This window comes from Platichthys flesus, chromosome 20 (genome assembly GCF_949316205.1).
Source record: "Platichthys flesus chromosome 20, fPlaFle2.1, whole genome shotgun sequence".
Taxonomy (NCBI): domain Eukaryota; kingdom Metazoa; phylum Chordata; class Actinopteri; order Pleuronectiformes; family Pleuronectidae; genus Platichthys; species Platichthys flesus.
This window is the reverse complement of record NC_084964.1, coordinates 6,711,560-6,729,689: the sequence shown is the minus strand read 5'-3', so window position 1 is coordinate 6,729,689 and position 18,130 is coordinate 6,711,560. Positions and strand designations below refer to the sequence as shown.

At 39.9% G+C, this 18,130-nt stretch overlaps 1 protein-coding gene across 2 annotated transcripts in view; it reads left to right on the top strand.

Moving 5' to 3' along the window:
- The window catches only part of LOC133976239 (zinc transporter ZIP11-like), a 114,541-nt gene extending 96,411 nt beyond the window's left edge, over nucleotides 1-18,130 (top strand). For both annotated transcript variants that reach the window (XM_062414390.1, XM_062414389.1), the window contains exons 6-10: nucleotides 2,856-3,023; nucleotides 15,812-15,881; nucleotides 16,779-16,877; nucleotides 16,985-17,143; nucleotides 17,246-18,130. In XM_062414390.1, the coding sequence (XP_062270374.1) occupies nucleotides 2,856-3,023; nucleotides 15,812-15,881; nucleotides 16,779-16,877; nucleotides 16,985-17,143; nucleotides 17,246-17,324 (575 nt within the window). In that variant the 3' untranslated portion in view covers nucleotides 17,325-18,130. The remainder of the gene's footprint in view (nucleotides 1-2,855; nucleotides 3,024-15,811; nucleotides 15,882-16,778; nucleotides 16,878-16,984; nucleotides 17,144-17,245) is intronic.

Genomic DNA, 18,130 nt, shown 5'->3' with positions numbered 1-18,130 from the left:
GGACAGGTTGCAGGGAGTCTGCATTGTCCCACTGGAATGAATATAAATTCATAAACAACGGCTTCAGAGTAAAAATAAGAACTTCATGAGTTTGGAGATCAAAGTCCTTATTTCTGTGATCCAGAGGGAAAAATCTAGACTTTTTAGCAGCTTGATCTGGATAACAGCCGACTAATTTCAGATCACTTCTGTACCACTCGTAATTTCTTTAGTGCCTGCACCAAAATGGATGCAGCTCGTTCTCCTAAATCGCTTGTACGCACAACTTTTACATTTTACATTACATGTCATTTGGCTGACGCTTTTGTCCAAAGCGGCTTACAATTAGTACACTCATCATTCATGAGGGGCCATTTTTAGGGGTTCAGTATCTTGCCATGGACACCTCGGCATGCAGATGGGAGAGAGTGGGGTTTGAACTGGCAACCTTCTTGTTGAAGAACCACCACTCTAACCACTAGGCCACACCGCCCAACTTAAGAACAAATCTGTTTCTAAGAGCTGTTCTTGAATGAGGCCCATTGCATTTTTAGGAACAAACACTTGAGCTGATGTTGTTTTTACGTGTACATGATTATCACATGTCCCCTCATCAGTGACTTTACACCTACACAAATTGTATATGAGTTTCCTTCAAGTTTCCTGTCCTGTTTCCCTTGACTTAAATATCCCTTCCTCATACTCAAATTGCCTGCCGTATTTGGTTCATGAAGAACTGAAAGTATTGAGCAAAACAGAGGCTGAATTTATAATTGAAATATCTGTGATGCTCATTATCAATTCACCAAGTATTACTATTTGTTTGATGATTTGCTTTTTTATGTATTATTATTTAAACCTTTTAGTTGAGTCGAACAAATACAGTTTATCTAATTTCCAGCAGAGGGTGTGTGCTGAATTAGATTGTCTTCAGCCATTAACTTTGTATTCATGACATAAGTGGAGTACGTGAAGCTGATAATGAGACTGGTAAAAACACAGGACATTTATTTTTTATTTTTAGACAAGAATAATAGCTCCGTGTCCCTCAGGTTAAAAATAAGAAGTTGCAGATAGATGTGTTAATCAGGCTTGCAGCATCTCTCAGAGTCATCTGGATTAACCTTTGATAAAATATTTTTGTCTTCCAGGCTCCTAGGTTCAAATATCTTGTTTGCTGTGTGTCATACCGCCGAGAAAGTTTTTCATTTTGTGGAAGAAAGTCAAGTGTTTGGCAGGAATGTGTCTGCGTATAATGATGACTGACAAATTGGAGGGTTTTGTTTATATCACCCAATGCTATTGAGGCCAACAAACTGGCAAATTAGCATTTCACAGAACCAACATAATTAACCTGACTGATGAAGTCTTGAGCTTCTTTGTCAAGCTTCATTGGAACCACCTCTTGACACAAACGATCCCACGCAGCCGTGGATCGACTTTAAAACACCTTTTTTTGTGATTGCATCCAGCTGGTGAGCTTTTATTACGTGATACTCACTGGTGATGTTCACCACACTGTGTGAGCAGCACGCAGACACCCTGCCTTTGATTCGCCCTTTAAGCAGCCTGTGTGTCCAGTGTGGAAATAGCGGACTGCTTTGCTTAAAAAGTTATTATTAAGCAGAGTTATATGTGACTATTATCATCTTCTTTCTGAGTTCAGAGATATTGACATTGGCTTTCCATCTCTTTGATTTTCGATTTTTAATTATATCATTTTGTCTCTGACTTTGAAAAATTTCGCTTGCAGCTTTTGATGTTTTGTGAGGCACTTTGTTCCAGCTGTTTTGAATGGTGCCATGAATATATCATTATCTCCGTTGAGTAACAGTGGCCATTAATGGTTCAGAAGTGTTAAAACTGAATAGGCATCCAAAGGCAAAAATAAATACTATTTCCTAATAGAATCACTCAAAGGTGGTGTCAAAAAGCAGCTCCCATTTGGGTTTTGTTTTTCCAGAGTTGAGGTGTAGTCATGCTGATCCCTGCCATTAATGACTGTGAGTAGCTACTAGTGCAGCGTGAGTGTTTTCCTCCAATTAAAATTGTTTTGATAATGTGTTGGAGTTTTTTTGATTGAAGAATAATTGACGACTGAAGCTCCAGTCACCCTGTGATTAATGCAGTTAATTTCCTATGACATCGAGCGCAGGAGTGAAGCAGATCTCCAAACCACATAACATCAGGTATAAGCTGCAAATTAATTTAGAGATGAATGCAAGGCCTTTACCTAACGCAGATTTCTGTCAGACTCAGGACTTTAACCAAAGAGAGGAGGGGACGGTGGCTGACCCTGCTACCAGATCAAGGGGGGGAATGAGAAGTGAAAGCCTCAGAGAGAAGCTGAAAACTAATTCGAAGAAGCTTAGACCCTTCAGCCACTCAGAACTTGGACATACCTCTGAAAGTACTGCATTAGTTCACCATGACTGTCACATTGCAGAAACGTTACTTGACGCCGTGCCTCTCCAAATTTATCATCACAATATTACTCCCCATCCACAATGTAAAATTGATTTTGAATATAATCAGTTCAATATATAGGTGCTAGGGCTAGGAGATAAAACATCAATAGTTATAACGTAACAATTTTCTTAATTCAGGAGGTATATCACGTGGTTTGTCGTTTAATTAAATGCTATCTATCAAGTGTTTGTCTGAAGAAGAGTTTAAAACCACAAACTTCACTGATTGTCTATTTGTATCTTTATATAACTCTCGGCCATATTCGCCAGCCCTAATGACTACTTGCAGATCCTCCATACATCTACTGTCGATTCCATTTAAAGTAATTGTCTATTGTCTATTGACAGGGAACCCAATGTGAAGTTCGTGTTATTTCACCTTCAATATTGCTCTCATCTGTCGTGCAGATAAAATGGAGAACGGAGATGTCCACCAGAGGAGGAGAGGCCAACATACAGGCAACTCAGACGGACAGGAAACAGAAAGTAAACAGCAGCAAGCGGTTGGGAATATGGGAAGCAGTTGGCGACGGGTTCTCCTCCTCATCCTTGCCATCACCATCCACAACATCCCAGGTGAGAACGAGCCATAGGGCTGTGTATAGCATCCAAATATCCCAGTTGCTCATAGGGAAGTTAAACTGAATCCTGACAGTAGATATCCGCCACTCAAAGTGTGAAAGTCATGGCCCTTACAAACGTTGATCTGATGGTTGGACGATGGGACAGTCCATCATGTTCGTCCAGACTTGAATATCAACAACTATTCCACAAGTTGCATTGAAATCTTGTTCAGGAAATGATACAAAATAATGAAACAATTGCTTCCCATAAGCCTTAGCCTTGTCTGAGACTAATTATGAAATGTTAGCAATTAGAGTACAGGGAGCATAAATAGGTAAATCTGCACCACCTTCCTGGTATAATGGTATCTGAAATGACCTACTGTGTTGCAGCAAACATTATTGATTCCCCTGTCATTTAAGTCCTGACTTGAGTGTCAACCTTTGATATAAAGCAGATCGCAAATTAGTTTCTTGAATTTGTTTTTCTTTTTTGAATGTTAAAAACTGTAGAACATTTTACTTTTTTGTGAAAGTCCCTATGCTACACAACAGAAAATGTTATTCACATGCGCTGTTGTAATATCAGATCCAGGTCTTAACTGGTATTCTCTGTTTTTTTCACTATTTTCATTTTGACAACTTGCCACATTAGCTATAGACAGTTCCTTTTTGTATTGTATCCATGGATGTTTAGACAACTAAAGTGTGTCAGATATATGTTGGCTGATGATAACTGCAGACATATCAGTGTCTGTGTTGTTTGCCGATTTTTGAATAACTTAATTAGATAGCTTCTATATAACTAATAATAATAATAAATAATGTTTACAATATGTACATTCGTTTTTTCATTTGAAATAAAAAGATGTGTATTTTCTTATATTTATACATATATGTATACTGTATTATATACATTGTCCCCATATCATTCAGGCTCTACAGACAGCTATTACTTCATTATTTTACTACTGAAGAAAACATTCAAATGTGATAATTTTGCAGGAGAGTTTCAACTCCCCTGCAAACCCCTTTTTGTCCATTACTGACCAAATGCTATAATTTCCCAAGGGTTAAAGTGCCGTTTGGAGCAATCAGTTAAATTGCAGAGAATCCCACTGATCGCTTCCTTCAGCATCATCCCCTGTAATGTTAATCAAGTCAGAAAGGGGCATTTATTTGCAGGCCACAAACAAAATCACAAGTTACGGATAATGCTACTTAAGAATTGTTATTTTACTTTTACTACTATGGTTACAAGCAAATAACAGCCTGGTTTTTTATATACAGATTTAGTGATTTTCTTTTCATATTTCCAAATACAGAAAAGTAAGAATAACTGGTGTGTTCTGTTTTTTTTCGAACAAAGAAGCTCCTTTAATTAATGTAGAAATTGCAAATGACGCAACATGCCAGTACAAGTAGGAGGTTAAAGTTGCTATGGAAACATATGAAGCACTGCAGGTAGGTAGTGGATAAATTCTAAGCTGAACTGAAAACACTGCAGCTGGTGCATTAGCTGTAAAAATAATATACACAGCATGTAGGTAACAAATATAGCATCATAACCAAGTTACATTTCATTTTGCTGAGTGTGTGTGGAGCATGGACAACAAAGCACATCCTGCACTGAATCTAGTTTAACAGCTCAGGTTGATGGTAGACACACCACTGAATAGAATCACTCTCTTTTTGTCCTCACATGGATTTAGTGGTTAGATTATTTATTGTGACACATTCTGACAAATACTGTAGGTTTTCAAGGAAGCGTACACTGCATTATTGAATACTCGAAAATCAGTCGGTCCCTGGAAGATAATTAGAAGCAAAACCTACCAATCACACATCAGACGTGAAGCCCAGGAGGATCAGCGTTCCATATATCCAGTCACGACTTCATGTTCGATCGAAAAAAATGGAGTTGATAACATCTATATGAGCTGATAATTAACACCAGAACTCCAGAGATTCATGTAGCTTACATTTTTGCATGGATTTTTTGCACCCCTCTTGTGAAAGAGCTACAGCTGAGTTGAGAGCCAAGTGGACGTGGGCCTGCAAAGCCCACTCAGACGGTGTGTGGAGAATTGGCAGCACAAGTACTGTGCCATGATCGTGACCAGATTTGCAGCCTTCCCTCCATCTCTCACCTGTATGTTTCTTTTAATGAAGTGTACCTTCAATATATTATCTCACCTGCATTGTTTTCATCTCAGTGTAAGATGCTCTTGAGATGTTACAATATGTCTCATGGGCAAGACATTTATGTGTAGAGGACATTTCAACAGGAAGACAATTCAGTGCCTTACACTAAGATATAAGTGCTTTACATAAGATAAAATGGCGTCATAACAAATAAAAGCAACATAGGACCGTCATCTAGAAAGAAATGAAAAGAGTTAGATACCGAATTCAAAATACATAAATAAACAAATAACATAATAAGAAACTAGAAGGGTGCTCTGAATATGCATACTTTCACCAAGGCTGTTGCTTTTTCTCGCCATCTAGCAATAGCCATAAAGCAATTTGATAATGAACTGAGTATCTTATACTTCCCATAATAACTTAAAGATCTCTAACTTGGTAGTTTGCTCTGTTGCTCCATTATATAGCTGTGTGCAGTGTTGTTTGCAGCATGCTCTGTCACACATTTAGGTTGTTGTCCATAAAGGTTTTCCCTCCACGCAGACAGTCAGACCTCTCAGTTTCAGGTGCAGTTGTGGCCATACCCGCAAGCAGCATGCAATGCAACTTTCTCTTTCGCTCTCTTATGCAAGATCTTTTGCTCTTTCCTCTGTGTACCTGTCACTCGGAATCTGTCACACATGAGAGGGACATCTGTGTGTGTGTGTGTGTGTGTGTGTGTGTGTGTGTGTGTGTGTGTGTGTGTGTGTGTGTGTGTGTGTGTGTGTGTGTGTGTGTGTGTGTGTGTGTGTGTGTGTGTGTGTGTGTGTGTGTGTGTGTGTGTGTGTGTGTGTGTGTGTGTGTGTGTGTGTGTGTGTGTGTGTGTGTGTGTGTGTGTGTGTGTCAAAGCCTCCGTGCGACCGCCATAGATGGAATGAAGTCTCCTGGAAACCATGCAAAGGAAGTGGGACAGATTCCCCAGAATCAGAATTTGTTTTTGTCACCAAACTTTTTATGGATTCTCTGCTTGTTCCTTAATAAATGCAGCATGTATTTGCAAGTACTGCATGAACTTAATTTATTATTATCCTGGGTAGCGCAATGCAAAGTAATAGTAAACTACTTATGGCAGCAGAAAAAAAACGTATGTACAATATTGCTGCATATTTAGGTTTCCTTTTGATCAATTATTTGTATTAATTGAAAGAAACGTAATATGTCACACAGCATTGATGAAAAGTATTTTCTCATTTTCCAAGCAGCAAATGCATGCGCCAAAAGATGTTGTATGCCCCAAACTATTCCTAAAGCCTCATACTGTCTAAATAAACCAATAAAAACTCGCCTCAGTCTATAGAGCAAAGTGAGGAATCATCAACTTAACAAAAACTCTCCTATTTAGTTTCAGAACTTGTGTTTTATGTTTTGCAAAAAGAAAATTCTGTGTGATTATACTTTATTGAATAAAGAGGGACGAGTGTGAGCGGAACTGTGAATCATCAAAGGTTTAGCAAATCCATTTAAGGTGTGATTACTTAAGCCTGATCGATATGGGTGGTTGGATGGATGGATGGATGGATGGATGGATGGATGGATGGATGGAACCCTTATGATAATGCGTATGAACATATTTTTGACTGTCTTGCAATTGTTAGGAAATTATCACATATTTCTCTTCACTTCCATCATCTAATGGTTTGATGAAATGTGGAAATACAGAGTTTAAGAACAGAGCGCTTAGGACAGAGAACAACTTGCTCACATCAGAGTGTAGCCCTTATGATGAATGATTTTCAGTGTCAGACTTGATTGATTTTCCATTTGTTCCATCAGTCACAGGATCATTATGTTCATCGTGTGGAAGGATTCTTTGCTCCAGGAAGTGTGGATAAATAGAGAATTAGGGCCCATGTGTCGTGTGTAAGAGGAGATTAGATGATGGCGCCTGTGTCACCAGGAAGTAGTCCTTTGATGAGAATATCCCTTTACCGTTCACTGCATACACCTCACTTCTCATAATTGTTCTATACACAATTCACAGATTAGCGTTCATATAAAAATGATCTGATAAGTTGAGCAAGAGCACACATTTATCTGTGATGCACCAACTGGGTGCACTTCCTGCTTGAAAAGTGCATCAGCTCGGTCATTGTATTTAGCAAATTCATAGCATCTTCACAGCAGATACTTGAAAAATACCTGTTGACCGACTCATTTAGTAACTTGTGTAACATCTCCTATTTAAAACAGAATATAGATGTATTTGCATGTACTTCTGTGGGGTTGTCTAGTAAAAAAAAATCTAAAATTCAATCATTACAATTTAAGACTTTAAAGTCCTACATTTTTTATAATATTAGTACTAAGACGTAACATTTTAATCATATTTAGGTTTTATTTACCTCTTTTAAATTTAGACCTATCTATTAAGGCCTAGTGCTAACATACATTTGGATAGGTGAATAGCTTATTTAGCTTAATTATGTCAATGTTCAGTTAATTATATTGTGCTTAAAAAACAATTTCAGGTGAAATGTTTCGGGAAGTTTTACAGTGTCTGTGAGTTGTAGCTCTTTTCTCAACGATACAAGTATTGGCAAGCTGTGATAAAACTACAAACAAGACCAACATGGAGCTGATACAAACAGCTTGGAGAAAGAATATTGATACCTAGTGTCTCCGTAGTTTGCAAGATAATGTAGCATTTTGAGGGTTATTCTCTGTGAGGCTTCTTCACCGGATCTTAAATATAGGAATTGAGTGTCAGCAATTTTGGCAACTTTGATATTCCTTCATATAGGTCACATTTGAAAAAGCTCCAAACTTTCATTTAATTTCATCATTATGGTCTTAAAAGATTTAAATTTGAACTTGTTAAAACCTGCACAAACCTTGGTACTATACATGAACACCACAGAAGAGGGGGAAGTAAGAAGGCAAAAGCTATTTCATTATTTCTTATGTATTACATTGGCCTCACACAAGTACTTGCATATGTTTCATGCAAGGGCAACAGAAAGCTCCTGGTATAAACACAACTTTGTAGTGATTTAGCATTCCAACACTTCTCACAAAGTGAGCAGAGAGCCATGTTTCTGTTGATAATTCTGCCGTTTGTTGTCTAATCTAATATACACCTAAAAAGTCTCTCCGATGTTTTGTTGTCCTAATTGTCCGATCGATTTATTATTTTTTATTATCTTTGTCCTTTTATGTGCAGTTATACTAACAGTTAGAATTTCATAGGAACATGCTTTATCATAATGCTCTATTTATTCAATCCATCCATCATCGATAATGCTTATCCTTATAGGATTCCTAAAATATTGACAAAATTGTAATGATGAGATAACATTGATAATCTTCTTCTTTCAAAGAACAATCTTTTCCCTGTTTTAGTGTAATTTGTTGTTTGTTGTTCGTACACAAATTGCAGCAGACGAGACCTGTTAGGCTTAAAGTGCATCTTCACCAGTAATCCCACAGAAATTCATGCTCCGTGACACTGTGTTACACCGAGACGGGTCCATGACAAGAGTTTGGTGACAGTCCATCAAACTGTGCAGGATATTGATGGCTGACCTTTCTCACCACCATTTGGGTTGATCCTTGTTAGTGTGATGGATGGAGAAAGGCCATGACAGCTCCTGCTAACTGATACCTTGAGCAAAATAAGAAGCAAACAGGCCCATCATTGCATTAAATGAAGTATTATGATAAAGTAAACCATTTTCCAAGGTGTTCTGAATGTTGAAGCCATTTTTTCTATTCTTGTCCAGATAACCTTGATGGAGCAGTGTACTCGACTTCACAAGGAGAGCTTTGTTTGCAACAATGAAGTATTAATGTTGCCCTAAATAATAATAACGAGTCAAATTGTCACTTTCTCTGGTCGTATCTCTCCAATGTGAGGATTAACTGCTTCTTTCTCCCACATAAAAACGAAATGGTTTTGGATCATCAGACAGACAGATAGAGCCGTGTTAAAATGTCACATTGGGCTCTAAAATTGTATCATGAGCAAATATCATTATTCCCTGACATTTAATTCTAAAAGAAAGAAATAAGGGAGGAAGTAACTGACTGCATACAAATAGATGTGAAAATAGAGACTCAAAACTGAGAGAAATAAAAGGGAACAAGTGCTTTAAAATTTCTTCTGTTTCTCTAGAAATGTAGGAATTCCTCTCCCACAGAAAACACTGCTTCTAAAGATCCTGAAACACCTCGTCGATACTGCCCTGTCAACTATATTTGCATAATGCACATCTAGCGGCTCAAGACTGACAATCAACAAAGCCAAGTGTTTTGAACCCTATATGGACAGAATTCACCTAAGCCGGTTGGGCTTGAGTTTGGAACATGGTTAGGTTATTGGACTCCGCAGCTATGGTAACGGCAGCAGTGGGAGGGGTTAAAACCGGATGTATCGATGACCCCTGTCGGTTCTGTTGGTGAAGTCAAGGGAACAAACGCTCAAAGATTGAGTGGACGAACTGACCAATTAGAACGGACTGGGTTTTATCTGGAGGGGGCCCTTAAAGAGACAGGAGCTGAGTTTCAGACAAGAGGCTGAAAAGAGGAGCTGAAGCATGGACAGTTTGAGGAAAGTAATGTTTTCTGAACATTAGTGCATGTAAACCTTTTCAAGTACAAATCCAACTTAGAATGGTAAACCTTAATATGAGCAGTAGAGGTAAAAGAGCTGGTTTGACTACGTTTTCATAAAATCTTGCTGCAAAAATGGAGGTATTCAATAATGGCCCAAAAAATAGGCCAGGTTAAGATAAACCCATTAACTAGTTTTCCCCCACTGATTCCAATAGAAAATAGGAAGTCAGATTTTCCATCAGGACCAAAGTAGAAACACTCACATAAGATATTTTCATCAGAACATTTTTCAAGGAACTCTTTATATACTGGTATGTGATGAGACCCCACTAAATAATTTCTTCAGATGCTGAAATTGCAGGAGATTAAGTCTTGGGTTTCATTGAGAAATGGGTATTTTGTGATCCGGTCGATTATGGAATATTGTGAGATGTGAGCTTTCCATCGCAGACGGTGGGGGGGGGGGGGGGGGGGTAGTAAAATGCCAAAGGAAGAGCGATGAGAGGAATCTTTGATGAAACATAAGATGAAAGAATTTTGCTTTTAAATTGCTACGCAAAAACCTCAGTTCTGCAGGAGGAGGAGTACAGGGCAGCTGAGAGAGGGGAGGTACAGCCATGGAAGGAGTAAGAAAGAGGTTGAGGAGTAGAGATTAAAGAAGAAATGCGATAGAAATGAGTTGCTTCTATGACAGTGTGCTGTCAGTAGCAGCATCGTCACACCCGCTTAAAAGAGCATAGCATAGAACATTAAGCAGGAATCCGATAGGCCCGGCAGCAGTGCACATGCAAGCACACAAGACACACACACTCCTGCACTGTTGCCCAAAAGTAACTTGAGTTTCCTCTGGAGAGTGAAGGAAAAAAAGGTAAATATACACATACACATTTGTCAATATTAAACATCCCTCATTTCCTCCAGCATAGAATGAAGAGAATGAGACTCTGGAGAATCAGCTCGACCAGTTGTCTCTCTTTGTATTTCACAACTGGAGCTTCTTTGAGCTTCTTTGAGCTTCTCAGAAATATCTCAAATATTAACATTTGGTCACAATTCACAACAGATCATTTTCATATTCATCCAACAAATCAGTGACCAGTTGTTCATGTACAGTTTCCTTGAGCTGCAGCCACCCTCTCTTTCCAGGCTGGATTTACAGTTGTTTGGAGAAACATGTTAATGTCTCTGTGGCTTTATGGGTACCTGTAGGACTCTCAAGCCTCGACGGGTTGGGGTTAGTGGAGAAAAATGAGGGAGAGAGGCACTAGGAGCAGTTGAAACTTGACCACATGTGCCATTCTGCGTCCCAAAATACCAAGAAAAAATGGGCCAACATCTAACAGGCAGATATGCTGCATAGTGCCACAGCTTGACCAGACTCTATAAGTTCTCTTTCCAATGCTTCGTGCTGTGTCACCTGTCCTGGATTCACTTTCACTGCATTTTGCCACAGGCGCAGTGAGCCAAACAGGGGTGCTGGGTTTAAGAAATCGACTCGAGACTATGCCTCTCTCCGAGAGCATGAAGATGGCCGACCAAAATATCTGACATTTCAAAAGTTCACCCGACCCTCCTAGGGCCAGACGGGAGCATCTGATTGCTCCTCGCGACCCCCTGAACACTGCACAACAAACAATGCATGATGAAGCGGAAACTCTATCCAACTGGTCAAAATCTGGCTCCAATGGCACAATGTATGCCCAGTTTGGTTTCTTTGGATTAAACTAATCGCTGAAGATAAAGTAATGTGACGCAAATGCAGATAATTCCGTTCAACCAGTCATTGACTCAGGAGCAAAGATGAATATACACACACTTGATAAGTTGCACATGGTGTCACAGCAGACACTGATACCTGTTCCTCCTACTGCTGCCCTGTCCCCCGTCACCGCTCTCAGTTCTGTCTGAGGAAAGCAAATAAAACTGGCTGAGGTTTTGGTTTTGTTCAATAGTGTACAAATCCATCAGATATTCATGTGATGGCCATGTGCGCCTCCAGCAAAGACACTAAAATGATTCTCCTGAGTAAATGCTGACAGGCGTGTGGGTGTTTAGTGCTCCCTTGCTGACTCTTAACTCTGCTTTGGAAGAAAAGGCTTTTAGCTCAGTGGACTCGCAAAGCCCTCCCCAAACCCCCCGCTCACATTTTCCAGCTGTGTAGCCATACGAGACTGAACATTTTATTCTTGATCCAGAAGAGCAGAGGATGTATAATTTTCCACAGTTCAATCAGACGGCAGCATCAGGTGAACCTGTGATACCGTTTTCTTGACATATGGAATTAAGAAAAACAGGATAGTTCATCATTGAGGTCTGTTTGCGTCTTTAAAATAAGGTCCCATTTGAAAAACATCTCAGCTGCCCCCAGGTTTGTTCTAGTTTTTCTCTAGAACTCTCTCTCTCTCTCTCTCTCTCTCTCTCTCTCTCTCTCTCTCTCTCTCTCTCTAAACTCATGTTTAATTCAAGCTTAGTTGAAGGTGTTCCAGCGCAGATAGTTCCTACTGGCCCCTGTGGCTTCTCAGCCAGTGGTGGAGGATTGAGATGGATTGTAACTGGGACCCACAGTGTAACTGGAGGGTGCTTTCTTTCAAATCATCGCCACAGTATGTCCACCTCTCACGGGCTGCTGTGAAGATGATTAGAGGCGTTGTGCATTGCTACCAGAAATAATGTCAGCCCTTAGATTAAGATGAAGTGGCCCCTGGGCTCCAGGGAGGTGCAGCTGCTGCAGGGGCACCAGGATACTGATCTCTTACTCCGTTGCAGCTATCATCTCTCCGCTGTCTTTCATCTCCTTTTTGCTTCCTCTCACTACTCTTATTCTCTCTTTACTCTATCTTTAGCTTTGTCACTTGGTTTAATGCTTGACGTTGGCTATAAATATTGCAGGCAGTGAGTGAGATAGAAAATAAGACAGAGAAGGCCATGATACAGTGGAGGAATAGAAAACTCTGTGATGAGTTGGAGCAATTTCCCTCAAGCCATTTAAGCTGATGAAACTTGAAGAGCACTCGGGAGTACGTATCTCCACTAAGGCTGATTGGGCACTTTATCACCATATTGCATATACTATACAAGTATTGAGATCAGAGACATGTATCATATTTTCAATGAAACGCAGGCAAATATCTATTTGCTGATATGCAGTGGTTGAAATGAACAACCAATAGATTAGAACAGTATGGTGGTTTGTTTATCACAAAATGTCAAAAAACTAACTTGAAAATCTAAGACAAAGATCAATATGGTGCAAATATTTCAAAAAGGTTCCTAGATGTATTTTTTAACAAACACTAACAAACCAAAGCACACAGCCCTAAAAATCATGGTATGGATTGACAAAATCTGGATCATTGATTTCACAAATTTCGCTTGTTCATCGGTATTATCAGTCTAGATACATTTCTTCTCAGATTAGCTTTCATGCTAAAGCCTCGAAATCAATGAATAAGTTACCGAAAACTCACCTGCTAACATAAGCTTGCAGGAAGGAAGGCTACTGGTCAGTTGGTATGGCGTGCTCCTTACATCTGGCCACACTGGTTGCATGTGCAGCATGTGACGGCTGCGTCGCTGATCTACTGCAACTCTTGCGCGTATTTTAGTCACACAGGGAGCTTCTCTGCTGCATAGCTGCTATGTGAGCTTTCTGCTTTCATCTCTGTGTTTCCTTAAATGATAACCTTTTTAAAACAAATCAATGGATATTGTCAACAACACAACCAATCACAATATTATTTAGTTTTTCTTACAGATTTCAATACAAAAAAAATCAGCAAAACATTTAAAAAAATTATGTTGAAAAAGTAATTTAGACTGCCAAAAAAAGCTGCTAAATCTTAATAAGAATTCCATTTTTGCCTTGAGATCTCGCCATGTGACGTCAGTAACCACAGGCTGCCTGGTAATTCAACAGGACCTGATTTCAATGGTATCTGACCTTCCTGAAGTAGCCATATTGCTTCAGTGCACAAAGACATGAGTCTGTCTGTATTAACATCTGCTTCCAAGATATATATGAGCTGTGATCTTATGAATATTGACAGTATCACTGTCTAATATACTCATGTATATGTATTGACCTGAGCAGGTGGACAGCAGGAAATGTAAAACCTTGTGCTAACAAATAGGATAGAGCTGCAAAACTCAGAATGAACTCATTGGCAAGAAAACGTGTTTTATTGGGTGTCACATGTGATTCCAAAGTCCTGTGCTTGCTCTTATCTTGTTTTTGATAATAGCCAGTGGGGAAAGAAGATCAGGAAATTAGCATGTTTTAGCATTGTAATAACATGGCCGCTGATGGCATAACCGGACGTGACTGCTTGTCAGCGTTTGAAGTCGGTGGCATTCCGGTCCTCTGCTCCTTTGGATTGAAATGCAAAGCAGCCTGTAGATCAAGCTGCTCAAACACACACTAACACACACGTATACGTCCTTCTCAAACACACATCTCCACACTGTGACCTTTTCCCTCTGAGTTTGAATGATGTTTATTTTAAGTATGCATGACAGGCATTTCAAATGAGACAAACGGAGTATCAGAGGAGAGGGATGCTGCTCAGGGTGTATAGAGTGTGTAAACTGGGGACTGGCTCTATACAGAATGCACAACGTTAAAAAACTCTCTTATAACCTTCTTTCCACCAAATCAGCTGAACCAGCTCACTTCAGAAAACCGTGGTGCCACTCGGAAGCGTCCCTCATTTCCACCCGTGTGGAGCAGAACCATTGGAATCAAGAATCTGTCATTAACGGAGGGTGTTTGTCCATCGCACAACAAAAGTTCACTTAGCAGTCGTAGCAAGAGGGTGGATTCCATTGATCACCGATAGTAGGGCTGTCACCTTTTCCAAAAATCAAGTGCTAACTAATCTGACCTGCCACATGTATTCAAATAGCTTCCCTGTGTGCACAGGCAGAGTATTTGACGTCTCTCCCTTCATCTGCGAACCGCTAACAGGTGAGCCCGCGGATTTGTTGTCATGGTAAAAGAAGTTAATAAGCACCACCTGTATTTGTGACTCTGTTGTCTACGATAAAAGACCAAACACTTCCACAGGCTGCTGCACAGATGCTTCAGTGTCGTGACTGTACGCTCAGGGCAGATTTGCACTTTGGCACCTTAACAACGTAGCATTACAGACTTATTGATAGGTCAAGAGGATATGCAATAGGTCAAACTAACAGATGGTCCGCTGTGCTTCTAGACTGTGTGTTTGGAATTTGTCATTACAGGTCAAATCAGAACCCCCACTCTTGAATGAATGTTAGAATTTCTAATAAAGAGCAACTTACCAACTGTGCTGATCTTACAGATACTGTATCAGATGGAAGACAACTCTTTACACTAGTTTTTCATGCGCCTTCTTCACTGTTGCCTTCTTCATCCTCTCTTTCCAACCGGTAGAATGTAACATGGACATTGACATTATCACCGTTTGCACTTGAAAAACCTGCTTTCATCTCCAGCTGGAAATGAGTTTCAGGTGTCCAAAGCTATTTGTTCTTGTGGAAAATCTCCCAAGCTTATCCAACTCGGGGGGATTGGGTGGGCAAACTGAAACTGAACCTGAACCTGTTATTACCATGTTAGTGAAAAGGGGGAATCAGTGCAGTTTTTTTTGGCTCAGCCACTCTTGAAGAACCCTTCCAGAGTAGATGATATCAGTCGAATCCTGAGCTAACACTTTGTTTGAGGTCCCTCACCTTACAGACAGAAAATCAAAAGACAAAAAGCAACTATTTTGTGTTTACTCAAAGTGAAGGATCAGTAGTTCAACAAATATGGCTCCATCCCACAGGGGCTGCCTCTGCAGATATAGTTTACCGGGATGAAACTTTAGCTGTGGTTTTATCTAGACGGCAAGAGCAACTAAAAGTATAGAGTGTAAACATCGAGCCACAGATCCCCTTGGACTGTAATTATAAGTTGGTCACCATCTTCCATCTGAAAGAACATCTCAATAGTCTTCCCTTCTTTATTTATCTTACATGCTTATTTTCCTTACTTCTATTCTTTGCCCACGAAGTTTTCTGTATTTTTTTTTGTTTCATCCACAGAGGGCTTGGCCGTGGGAGTTGCATTTGGAGCCATTGGAAAGACTTCATCTGCAACCTTCGAGAGCGCCAGGTAAAACGGACAAACAAACATGAAGCAGAACAAATATCACTTTTGTACAATGGCAAGTAGAACTTATATGGCCAGTAAATGGTGGCAGATGATGCCGACCATTGAAAAACAGCCAATAATATGTGCTTCATCACAGCTGGACAGAAAACTATAAATCCTGTGATTGTTGTGTCACTGGAGTCACTGGTATCCTCAAGATAGATAAATGTTGATGTGAAGTTGAAATGTTTCGTTTTGAATTCAAAGTCATCATGGCTGGGATTTGATATGAATTATCAAAATGGTAAACATGTGATATGGGGTTTCATAACAGTGCTGTATGCTCCTGACATCTAGTGGTCACATTGTGGTATTATAGAGAGCAGTTGCACTTGGTAAATCTGGTGGTCACAGGTGGCGCTTTGGCCTGATCCCATTTTCACATTTTTAATATGTACATTTTGTATCACATACACATTTTTACTATACGTATTGTGGCATGGATTCCACAAGTTGCTAGAATCTGTGACACCAGGAAATGCTTGGCCCGTAATTAGGAGTCATCTACTAGGCCCTAGTGGTATCTGTAAGAAAAAGACCACTCAAAAATTGTCAGGGGCATCAGAGAAAGGTAACTTCATCCTCCGAGGAACATTAATGTTTGTACAAAACAAATCGTTAAATTTGTATTTTGTCTCTGTGGTTTAGTATATTTTAAAAATGTAGGCAGGATTCTATCAGTCCCCCTTTTTGAAGTTTACTGTGTGGTGTGCTGCTGATACCTGGTGGATGAATGGTGGTACTGCAGAGAGGTGCAAACCACCCCAGTGCAGGCTGAAGACAGGGATGTAATGAAGTCATTGAGTTATTGTAGAAAAATAAATTATCTCACTGCTTATTATTTCCTCTCTCCCTCAGAAATTTGGCCATTGGTATCGGCATCCAGAATTTCCCAGAAGGCTTGGCAGTGAGCCTGCCGCTGCGGGGTTCGGGGGTCTCGGCGTGGAGGTCCTTCTGGTACGAAAAGACGCGTGTCTGTGTCGAAACACTCTGTCAGAGAACACAACAATTAAACACACAGCTCTGATTGTGCAGGTCCTTGACAGTTAGTGTTTCCCTCTCAGGTATGGCCAGTTAAGCGGGATGGTTGAGCCTGTTGCTGGGTTACTGGGAGCCCTCGCTGTCGTTATGGCAGAACCTCTGTTGCCGTATGCGCTGGCATTTGCTGCCGGGGCGATGGTCTACGTGGTGGTCGATGACATCATACCAGAGGCTCAAGTCAGGTAAAGGAGGAAGATGTGCAAAAGAAGGAGAGAATGTGCACTCCTTTATTAACAGCTCACATTTTTCTTTATGTTTCCTTTTCTCCATCTTGTCGTCACCAGTGGAAACGGGAAGCTGGCCTCCTGGACCTCCATACTGGGATTCGTGGTGATGATGTCATTAGACGTGGGCCTGGGCTAATGTTGCCAGGGTAACCGGTGCAATGTCAACAGGACCCTCAATGGCCACGTTGTCATGACAGTGATGCTGACCTCAGTTTTTTTTTTTTTTTTTTTTTTTTAAAGGGACCAAATTGGGTGTTTTATTCTGAAACACTGTACGTTTTGTTTGAATTGTTGCTACTTGAAATGTACTGATTCAGAAACAGAATTATTTTGCTAAACAATTAAGGGCAATTGTACTTGAATGATTATCTTTGTGTGGTAATGCCTATCGATAATGAATATAATCCTGATTGCAGAGCTGGTGAATGTTTAATGAGAGGATGCTGCTTTTGCAGTTTTACTTTGGCAGAGACTTGGTTTTAAAGCAAGAATTCTGTTAGGAATGTGTTTTTTTTTTTTTTTAAGTTTCCATCTTCCAGTTTTTGTATTTCTTCATGATGGCAATACTTGAAGTCTGGTTTTTGATTTGATCATGTCTCGGACCATGAATGAAAATTTGTTTTTTTCAAGACAGTATGACGTGCTGAAATATGAAGTTCTTTATGGGACTTGTTTAAGTTCCATGTTCTCCATCCGACCATTTGTTACTGTGTATATATGACAATTATTTGACTCCCTCTGATGTCTTATTTTAAGCCATTTACTTTGTCCTCTTTTACAAAAAACTCAAACAATATTCTCCCCTTCAACAATCGCCTGCCATCTACAGGTCAGTCTGAAGAATCACACATTGTGGCCTTCGTCTAATTATTTAAATGCTGTTGAAGTTGATGAATTCATTTGTGATGATATTTATATAATTAAACAGCCAAGTAATTTGCA